Raw genomic sequence first — 11026 nt, 5'->3', positions numbered from 1 at the left:
TAATATGTGATTATTGTTTTCGGGAGCTGCTGAGCTGTGGGCTGATGTGTTCATTGGCAGTAGATATGTAGGAGTTCCCGTGGTGGCTCGGTGGTTAACGAGTCAGACTAGGAACCATGAGGTTGTGGGTTCGATCCCTGGCCTTGCTCAGTGGGTTAAGGATCCGGCATTGCTGTGAGCTGTGGTGTAGGTTGCAGACGCGGCTCGGATCCCGCGTTGCTGAGGCTCTGGCATAGGCCGGTGGCTACAGCTCTGGTTCGACCCCTATCCTGAGAACCTCCATATGCCACAGGATCGGCTCAAGAAATGGCAAAAAGACCAAAAAAAAAAAAAAAAAAAAAAAAAAAAAAAAAGATATGTAAACATCAACTGCTTTTGTCTCTAATACCCTCTTATTATTACAAATATTTTATAATGCCCCTTCACTGTCCTGAAGTCAAATTGAAGAATATTACCTACTTTCATGCATCACTTTAAAAGAATTATATTGTAACTATAATTAAACAGGCAGGTAAAAGGAAATCCATTTCTAGTTATTTAAATGCTTACGGACACTTTGCCAGAAGACGTGATGAAGTGGTCAGATGCCGTCCTAATGCTGAAGCACCATGGATACAACGGCTCCAACCTAGACTCACCCTTGTGGGCTGGTCTGGGTCAACTCTGGTAGCAATGACATTTGTGACAGGAACTTGCCAAAATTAGAGTGAGGAACCTGGGAACGTTCCAAAGAACGGATGGTACCATCTTCCATTCACGCGATAGTTGCATTCTAATAAATTCAGCAAATTTTAAAACATTGAGCCTTGCTTAATAAGTACATGGAAAACGGAATTGGATTATGGGCTCAGATAATAATATATAGGGTTCTCTCCGCATGAATGTCCAGCAGGGCAGTCGAATGCTGCATGGAACTTGGGATGACGATGCTAACCTTGGCATTTCTGACAACTGGCCTCCCTCCACTAAAGGCCATCACTGTAGGAATCAAACAATGTTCCCAAATATTCAAAAGCCTCCCCTGGGTAGTCCTACCCCCCCCCACACACACACGAAATGGCTCTCTATAAGGAGGATTAAACTATAGCTCCTTTGGAGACTTCCCATTGTGGCTCAGCGGGTCAAGAACCCAACATAGTATCCATGAGGATGTGGGTTCGATCCCTGGCCTTGCTCAGTGGTTTAAATATCTGGCATTGCCCCAAGCTGCAGCATAGGTCACAGATGCAGCGCCAATTTAGCTGCCAGCCCAATAATTTTCATATGCTGCAGGCGAGACCCTAAAAAGAAAAAAAAAAGACAAGAAAACCCTTTGGCTGACCATAAACAGCTTCAGAGAGCACCAGCATTAATTAGACCATGTGACAAGACAGTGATGGATCAAGACGAAAACAAGTGCATTCCATAATCGTGTGTGAACACAGACGGACACATGAACATTGTCCACGCCCCAGAATAAGTAAAGATCCCTGTGTCCTGGCTAATGAGAGCTGCTTCTCCACCACTGACAACTTTGGCCTCCGTCCATTCCTCCCACCTCTACTTGAAAATGATTAAGACGAACATAGGCTTGTCCTGCTTCCTGATGGCACCTAGTCCGGAGCAGAGCCTGCTTCCCTGAACTCTCACCAAAATCACCAACACAAGCCCGAATCCCCCAATAAGCCCTCCAGCATCCTCTTCCAAAACGCTTCATCCTTCTCCCACAGACGAGATCTTTCTCCCCCGCCACAAGCCAGCTTGTTCAACTTCTGGTGTACTCTGGGTGGTCTTTCTCTCAAGAGTTTTGACAGAAAAGGACAATAAATGTCTGTATTTGGGAGTTCCCGTCGTAGCTCAGCAAGTTAAGAATCCGACATAGTGTCCATGAGGATGAGGGTTCTATCCCTGGCCTCCCTCAGTGGGTTAAGGATCCAGCATCCAAACTGTGGTGTAGGTCACAGATGCAGCTTGGATCCCCACATCGCTGTGGCTGTGGCAGTGGCATAGACCATCAGTGGCAGCTCCACTGGGGAACTTTCATATGACGCAGGTGTGGCTATAAAAAAGAAACAAGAAAAAAATTCTGGGCATTCCCATCGTGGCACAGCAGAAATGAATTCAACTAAGAACCATGAGGACACGAGTTCGATCCCTGGCCTCGCTCAGTGGGTTAAGGATCTGGCCTTGCCGTGAGCTGTGGTGTAGGTCACAGATGCGGCTTGGATCCTGTGTTGCCGTGGCTGTGGCGTAGGCCGGCAGCTATAATGCTGATTCACCCCCTGGCCTGGGAACCTCCATATGCCACAGGTGCAGCCCTAAAAAAAAGACAAAAAAAAAAAAAAGTTCTGTATTTGTTATTCATGATAAGGGAAAATACTCGAGAAACTTCCATTTCATTTTATCTACATCTGTACATGTATATATGTTTGTGTGCCCTGGGACACCAGATGAAATTATTTCTTCAATGGGTCACAATCAAAAGAGTGAAAGCCAGCAGCCCAGTGGTCAAGAGCTGGGGACCAGCTCCCAGACTCAGCTGTGTGCTGGCCAGACTATGTGCCCTTTGGCAAGTAGCTTCATGTCCCATGGCCCCAGTTTCCTCATTCACCCAGGAAATATTTGTTGCGCCCCTTCCACAGATGAGGGGCTGACGTCGATGCTAAAGTTCCATTCTTGGGCAAAACAGACACAATCCCGGCCCTGGTGGAGCTGGGTGTTCTAGGAAGGGGAGGCAGGCAATTTAAAAAAGAGAGAAAAACACTGAACGTGGGATGTCAAGGGCTGTGGAGAAAAAGAGTGGGGGAGAATGCGGGTCACAGTGCCGTGATTTGCAGTTTCTAAAAGGGTGGTCAGGGAAGATGCCACTGAAAATGCGACATCTGAGTAGAGACCTGAAGGAGCAGGTGGGGAGAAGCTTGGGCGGGTAACTCAGAGGAGCTTCTCATCGGGGGGACGGCATGGGCAGAGGCTCTGACCCGGAGCACGGTAGGCAGGTTCAAGGAACTGTAAGGAGGCCACTGTGACTAGAAAGGGCAGTGGGGGTGGGGGGGTGGGGACAGATGTCCCAAAAGGCCCGGTCAGAACAGTTATGAAGGGCCTGAGAGTGACTCAAGGGAGCTACCAGAGAGTCTGAAAGAAGTGAGGGGATCTTGGATTTTTTTATAAGGTTTTTAAAAGGATTTTTATGGGAGTATATTGAGGTGATTTTAGATGTATTTATTTATTTATTTGGTCTTTCTAGGGCCCTACCCAAGACATATGCAAGTTCCCAGGCTAGGGGTCCAATTGGAGCTGCAGCTGCCAGCCACAGCCACAACCACAACCAAGCTGGATCTGAGCCGCATCTACGACCCACACCACACCACACCACAGCAACCCCAGATCCTTAACCCACTGAACGGGGCCAGGGATCGAGTCCTCATGGATACCAGTCAAGTTCGTTTCCGCTGCGCCATGATGGGAACGCCATAGATCTTTTTTATTAAGGGTTGTTTTTTTTTTTTAATTGCAGTACAGCGAGGTGATCTTAGATCTTAACATAATCCCCTGACAGCTGTGTTGAAAACAGACCCTGGGGGCCCAGGGTGGGGGTGGGTCTAGAAAATAGGAAGGAAGGTCCTTGTCCCTCTTTCACTGGCTTGTCAGGAAGCATAAGCATGTGCAGACATGCCAAGCTCTAATATTGTTATTTTTATGATGCCAAACATAGCATTTGATTAAACACGGGAGAGGTGAACTCCAGCGGAAAGGCAGTGGTTTCTCCTCAGAGGTGGAGCCCAGGGACCTAGTGGGAAAGCCATGCTGGGGGCGGGGGATGGGGGGGTGACCCTGAGGACAGGAAGCTGCTGAGACAGCGAGCACAGGGGGAAGGGAGCTGAGGAGGGGGGCCGCAAGCTGGAGGGGAGGAAGCAGTGGGATCTGCAGAGCCCTTTGTGCAAGCTGGAGTCTGGATGGGTGGGAAGGGAAAACAGGGCATCCGGCAGAGTGCTGGGAGCAGGTGCGTGACAAGATGAAAGCAGCACGACAAAGAGCGACCCTTTGCGTCTCATTAGGTATCAATGATTAATCTCCCGCTCTGTGTCAGAGGGGTCTTCCCGAGGTGCAGCTCTGACCATGGCGCCCCTGCTGAAAACATTTGTTGACTTTCCCCGTCACCCCCAGGAGAAAGGCCCCCACTCCGAGCTTGGCAGTCTGGCCATGCAGACTCCTCCAACCTCATGGCCTGCCCCACGCCTGTGCTTTCTCTCGACTTTTTTTAAAAGTCACAGGACCTCCTCCTGCCTCTGAGCAGCCACAGGTCCTGCTTAGGGGCCAGGGCTGCACAAGCTCTGTATTCTATGTTTCTGGGGTCCCTATGCCTCTCCTTAGGGAACTTTCCAAAACTTGCTCTTTGCTGTGTGAGATGCATCTGCTTGGTGCCAAGAGCTGGCATGTCAATGGCCTGGTATCAGGGCTGGTGTCTATTTCATGGCCTGTGCTTATCAGGTCTGTGGCATCCAGCCCAATGCCTGACCCCTGAATGAATGAACCCTGAATAAGCAGAGGTAGAGGGTGCTTGGGTTGAGGCTGGATATGCCACCCATCTCTCCTCCGGCAACATCCCATCCAATTCGTGACTCAGCCTCAATACTGCTTTGACAAGCAAGCCTCTCTAGTCACCCTACTGTTAGATGTTCTTTCAGCTCCCTGTACTTTTGACTATATGTACCCAAATAGCAATTAGTTATCTGTGGACTCACCTATTTAGGTGTCACTCCTGCTTGTCTGGAATATAATGACTAACCGTTATTGGGTGAGATGGTCTCAGGGCTCTGAATGGCAGGTAGTTATGCTCACCATCAATCCACAAGATATTATTATCCCCACTCCACAGAAGGGAAAACAGGGGTGCACGGAGGTCAAACAGAAGGTCATTTAGCAAGGAGATGACCAAGTCAAGATTTGAACCCCCATCAGCTGACCCCAGAGACTGTGCTCATAACCATTGAGCCACTCGGCCTCACTGTGTGTCTTTCCAGCCAAGCCCCCATCTTTCTTGTTCACCAGTATATCCCAATGCCAGATACCAGCCTGGCGCAAAGAGTATATTTTCAGAGAATCCGCGTTTTGCAAATCGGTCTACCCACTGAAATTTATTTTTAACTCTAAATCAGTACTCTTGGTGCTCCCGTGGGTATTTGCAGTCATGCACGCAGAGTGGTGAAAAACAGGGCCACCTAAAGTGCATGTTTCCAACTGACGTCAAAAAAGGTGACGCTTTGCCTTCTCATTTCAACTCTCAGACTTAGACAATTGGCCTTTCACGGTCTGTTTAATGCCATGTTGTTTGCACTTTCATCCCTTGTGTTGGTGCTTTTGCTGTTTCAAATGGCCCTCAGCCCAGCTCTGAGATGCTGTCCAGTGTTCCTAAGCCTAGCAAGGCGATGATGTGCCTTAAGGAAAAGATGCATGTGTTAGATAAGTTTATTCAGGTTTTATTAATAGTGCCATTGTCTGTAAGTTCAATGTCAATGAATCAACAATATATTCGTCTTTAAACAGAAACACCCAAAGGAGTGCCCATCGTGGCTCCGCGGAAACAAATCTGACTCGCATCCATGAGGACGCAGGTTCGATCCCTGGCCTCGCTCAGTGGGTTAAGGATCCAGGGTTGCTGTGTAGGTCACAGACTCGGATCTGGCCTTGCTGTGGCTGTGGTATAGGCCATCGGCTACATCTCCAATTCGACCCCTAGCCTGGGAACTTCCATATGCCATGGGTACAGCCCTAAAAAGACAAAAAAAAAAAAAAAAGAAAGAAAGAAAAAGAAAAAGAAAAGAAATCACATAAAGCATGGTAATGTATTGTTCCATTGATGAAAAAGTTGTGATCAGAAGCTCTCAGGCACCCAGCCCTGTACCTTCCCTTGGAAGCAACAGTTCTATACTGGCTAATTCGGTGTCCACAGAGATCCAGTAGAACACAGTGACCACGAATAACCAGAAATGACGGGGTATGTTAAACAGTGGCTCTGTGAGCAAATGACAAGCAGGTTGAAGCAGATGGGAGGGCAAGCCAGGCATGGATGGGAAACATCCCAGAGCCGAGTCTCATCTCCCTGTGCTCTCTCTGCCCAGGGATCAGAGTGACCAAGGTGGACTGGCAGCGACTGAGGAACGGTGCCGCCCACCACACCCAGGAGTACCCCTGCCCTGAGCTGGTGGTCCGCAGGGGCCAGAAGTTCACCTTCACACTGGAGCTGAACAAATCCCTGGAGTACACGGAGACCCTCATCTTCACCGTGGAGACAGGTGCCTGGCTGGCCAGCATCCTCTGCTAGTCTGCCGTGGGGAAGAAGGGTCTTGTGACCAATGAGTTCAGATCCGGTGTTATCAGCCCAAACAAGTCTCATAGGTGGGCTGAGCCCCAAGCCCTGGAGGCTTTTGTTGGCAGCTTTCTGGGGATGGTTGGAAGGTGCTGCCAGCAGGCAGTAGGACAGAGGAAATGACAAATCTGGAATCATATGCTCATGACGGCATCCAGGGCTCTGGAAGGAGATAGAAATTCATTAGACACTTTTTTTTTTTTTTAATGGCCACACCCATGGCACATGGAAGTTCCCAGGCTAGGGATTGAATGCGAGCCTCTATAGCAATCCGATCTGGAAACGCCAGATCCTTTAACCCACTGGGCTGGGCCGGGGATCGAACCCATGCCTCCACCGTGATCCGAGCCATGGCAGTTGGATTCTTCACCCACAGCCCCATAGCAGGAACTCCCCATCAATAATTTTTGAGCCCGTGCTTTCCTTTCCTGACCAGATAGGAGGCAGACTTTGGTTTCAGAGAGTGCCAATTCCTTCTTGATCTGGGAAGTGGGTGGGAGTCAGGACAGCAGAGGCGGACCCCACTCTGCCACTGGCCCTCTTGCGTCTTGGTCAGGTCCTTCCCCACAGCAGTCTCCCAGCAGGTGGCTGGGGGGTGAGAGTTCGCCTTCCAGGCCTGCAGCTTCTCCAGACCTGAGCATCCTGGGGGGCGGAGGTGGCTGGATCTCCTGATCCCCACTCCTCTCTGCTAGGACCCCAAGCTTCTGAGGCCCTGCGCACCAAGGCTGTGTTCCAGACATCAGAGCTAACAGTGGATGACAGCTGGACAGCGGTGAAGGAGGCCCAGACAGAGAACGCCACCACCGTCAGCCTCACCAGCCCTCCCGATGCCGTCATTGGCCGCTACCAGCTAAGCGCCAGGGTTTCCTCCCGCCGCAAACACAATGACCGGAAGCTGGGCGAGTTTGTTCTCCTTTTCAACCCATGGTGCCCGGGTAGGAGCTCCTGAGTCCAAGGCCGAGGTTTTCCCAGAAGTGGTCCTTCAGGAGGCCTGGGAGGCAGGTTAAGGGACTGGGAGGTGAATGCTAAGAGCTTGGCAAGAGCCAGGCCCAGGTGGAGGCAGGCACTGGGCAGAGGAGGTGGTAGCAGCTGGTGCCCGAGAGGCAGGAATTAGTGGGTTCTGGTATGTGGAGGCCAGGGGGCGAGGATGGGGCCTAATGGCAGGACAGGCCCGGGAGTGAGGAAGAGCCAGGCTTTAGCCATCACTCAGCTTTGGTTCAGTCCCAGCTCTACTAAGCTGCTTCCCTCGATGAGTCTCAGTTTCCTTACCTATTAGATGGAACTAATAATGGTACCTCCTCATTAGGGTTATGGTGAGAATTCATAAAGTTAATGCTTGCAATACGCCAGGCACATCATAAGGGGTGCTGGGGTCAATATTCTTACTAAGGGGTAAGTCAGTAACAGTAGCCTGGATCAGTATTCTTATTAATATTTAAGAAATATGAGGCTTCTGTTGGCATTAAGTCAGGTCAACCGAAGGCATCAGGACTCCTAAAATCCTTCCACCTTGGGCTGGTTGGGTTGGTCTCTGCCTGGGGAAAGACCAACCAGGAGGAGTGGGGTGGGGCCAGAAGGCAGCCTGGGAGCCCCTCTTGCGCTCTCCTGCCCCAGCAGCCTCTAGGCACCTGACCTACGCGTCCTGCACCTGACCCCTGATATAGCCCCTTCCCCAGGGCAGCAAGGCCAGAGCCCCTGCCCACACAGAACCTGCCCACTGTCTTTCAGAGGACGACGTGTTTCTGGCCTCAGAGGAAGAGAGACAGGAGTACGTGCTCAACGACAGTGGAATCATTTTCCGAGGCGTGGAGAAGCACATCCGAGCCCAAGGCTGGAACTTCGGGCAGGTCTCCAGGGGCACAGGCCTTGGACGGGGGTGGGGATGGGGGCATTGAGAAGCATGAGAGGCAGAAGTGGGGCTGGGGGCATGAGAAAAGTCAGCTCAGGGGTTCCCATTGCGGTTCAGTGGTTGATGAACCCAACTAGTGCCCATGAGGATGAGGGTTCGATCTCTGGCCTTGCTCACTGCATTAAGGATCTGGCGTTGCCATGGGCTATGGTATAGGTTGCAGACACAGCTTGGATCCCGCATTGCTGTAGCTGTGGCCATCAGCTATAGCTCTGATTTGACCCCTAGTCTGGGAACTTCCATATGCCGAGGGTACAGCCCTAAAAAGCAAAAAAAAAAAAAAAAAAAAGTTCAGCCCAGAAGCCCTCTGTCTGCCCACTTCATCCCAGGAGAGACAAGCTGAGCCAATGCATTCATCTGCTGTTAGTTGTGCAACGGCCTGCTCTGGGTGCTTAGGAAGGGAAGGTGCACTGGATATATTTGGAAATAGAACAAGTCAGCTTAGATCAGGGGCTCTCAATCTTGAGCGTGCAGGGGAACCCATGGAGGGCTGGTTAAAACATACAGGTGGCTGGGCACCAGCCCCAGAGTTGCTGATTCACTAAGTCGGAAATGGGGCCTGAATTTGTACCTCTAGCAAGTCCAGAGGTGCTGCTGCTGCTGCTGGCCTGGGACCACATTCTGAGAGCCCCTGGCTTAGATAAATAGTTACAGTACAAGGTGTGAAGCTGAAGGAGGGGGCAGGTGGCTCAGAATGGTGGAGATGGGAGCAGAGGGAATTCAGAAGAGCGTGAAGGAAAACCCCACGTCAGGGATTGCAGAAGGCTTCAGGATATCAGGCTGGAGTCCCCACAGTCAGGCAGGCTCTGGACAGGCAGAGGGAAAGGCAGGGAGAGCGCCGTGGAGGACGGGTGTCAGGATATAGGGGAGGTTCTGCCACAGGAGCTCTTGCTGCCTGGCTCTGGGGACCCAGCCAGAAGAAGAGTCCACCCAAGTCAGGAACCTCGACTGTCAGGCTGAGGAGCTGGGGATTGAAGGCATTTGGGGCTCTGGGCCTGGGCTGGGGTGATCTGCTGGAGAGTTTAGGGTCCATCTGAGGAGTAAACCCACCCATCTCAGCACCCACTTCTTATTGCCATGTGAGAAAGTAAGCCCAGGGTTCCCGGACCGTCCCAATTTTCAGAGAACAGAAATCTTAATTCGTATATGAACCCCTCCCCAGCTTTTATAGGTTGTCAATTAATCCACGACAGTGTACTTGTAAAACTCATGTGAAAAATCATCTGGGGTAGATGTGGCTCTAGAGTCACCGATTTACCGAGAACTTTCCTGTGGGTCATAGGGAGCCACTGGGGCTATTGAACAGGGTAAGGAGGTGATTAAAGCTGAGCTCCTGGTTCCTGGGTGACTCTTTGAGCAGGGGTTTCTGAGACTTGGGGGTGCTCAGTGTTGTCTTCGGCCAGGGGTGGGGGCAGGGAGTAGGCAAACTTCCCTGCACAACACAAGCGACGGACGGAGGTAGGGTCTTGAGAGGCTCTGAGGCTCTGGTCTCTGAGAGCAGCCTCTCTGGGGACAGTTTGAGGAGGACATCCTGCATATCTGCCTCTCCATCCTGGACCGAAGTCCCAGTCACCAAGACGACCCAGCCACCGATGTGTCCCGCCGCCATGACCCCATCTATGTCACCAGAGCTGTCAGTGCCATGGTGAGGCGTCCCGCCATCCCTGCATGCACACTCCTTCCTGGGTCCCCGGGCCACACCCTCTGCTTTTTCCCAAGTCACCTTTGTTGTAATTCTCTATTGCACCATACAAACCACCCCAAAACTCAATGGTGTAAAACCGCCATTTATTATGTGGATCCTTTTGCAAATGAGGGACTTGGGCAGGGCACGGAGCGGAGGGCTCATCTCTGTTAAGAGATGCTTCAGCTGGGGGGGTGTCTGAGCGGCTGAAGATGTCTGGGATGGTTTGACAGGACCACCTCTCTAGGGCCCTGGTTCCAGCAGTCGCTGTCTCCTTGGTTCTCCTCCGTGCCAGGTCTGCTGGAGCTGGCATGTCCAGGTGGCTTGCTCACTCTCATGTCTGGCCCCTGGGCCAGGCTTGTTTGAAGAACTGGGGCTGGCTGGTCACCCCTCTGTCTCACCTTGAAGCCATTCCATGTGGCGAGGTTGGGCTTCCTCACAGCATGGCAGCCTCAGGGTCATCAGACAAGACAGCTGGCTTATCCCCAGGCAATTATTCTAAAAAGACAGAGAGATGGTACCCAGATCCACCTTTCTATGGGAAGAGGGCTTCCTCCTCAGAAAGGAGCCAGAGGGCCTACCAGCTCTCTCGAAGGCAAGAAGGCATTCAGCTCAATAGCTGGGTATCTGTAATTCCAAAAGTTAACAAAGTTGTTTTTCACATAATTGATACTCTCAATTTCTCAAGACTTCAGAGAGATGTTGGAGCACAGAGAATTAAAAGCAGTGACCAGTCCCAACCAGCAGAGCATTACAGTCCCATGGGGTAGTGGTACAGGCTCCCAAGACAAAGTCCTGAACTGGTGGGTCACCCATTCTTGCTAATTTGCTGTGTGCATTGAGCAAGTTCCTTAACCTCTCTGAATCGGTTTTCTCATTTGAAAAAAAAAAAAAAGAAAGAAAGAAAGGAAATTAGTAGAACCTATACTGTAGACATAAAAGATTAATATAGTGTGTGGTAAGCCCTTAGAATAGAGCCTAGCACACAGCAAACATGTGACGAATGTTAACTGTCTTATAATGATTATTGCCAACAGTCCTCAAAAACAGATCACTTAAAACAGGAAGTTCTCTAAAACCATATATG

The 11026-nt window shown here is 50.8% G+C and overlaps 1 protein-coding gene across 1 annotated transcript in view; it reads left to right on the top strand.

Moving 5' to 3' along the window:
- The first annotated feature begins 2939 nt into the window (after positions 1–2939).
- TGM6 (transglutaminase 6) overlaps positions 2940–11026 on the top strand; it is a 35388-nt gene continuing 27301 nt past the window's right edge. Inside the window, exons 1-5 of the mRNA XM_021077688.2 lie at positions 2940–2967; positions 6099–6272; positions 7039–7281; positions 8075–8193; positions 9772–9900. Of these exons, the coding sequence (XP_020933347.1) occupies positions 2940–2967; positions 6099–6272; positions 7039–7281; positions 8075–8193; positions 9772–9900 (693 nt within the window). The remainder of the gene's footprint in view (positions 2968–6098; positions 6273–7038; positions 7282–8074; positions 8194–9771; positions 9901–11026) is intronic.

The sequence above is a fragment of the Sus scrofa genome, chromosome 17 (genome assembly GCF_054392235.1).
Source record: "Sus scrofa isolate SSC_HxYL_T2T_F1_AM1 chromosome 17, Sscrofa_HxYL_maternal_Yorkshire_Landrace_v2.0, whole genome shotgun sequence".
Lineage (NCBI taxonomy): Eukaryota > Metazoa > Chordata > Mammalia > Artiodactyla > Suidae > Sus > Sus scrofa.
This window is presented reverse-complemented; position numbering and strand designations above follow the sequence as displayed.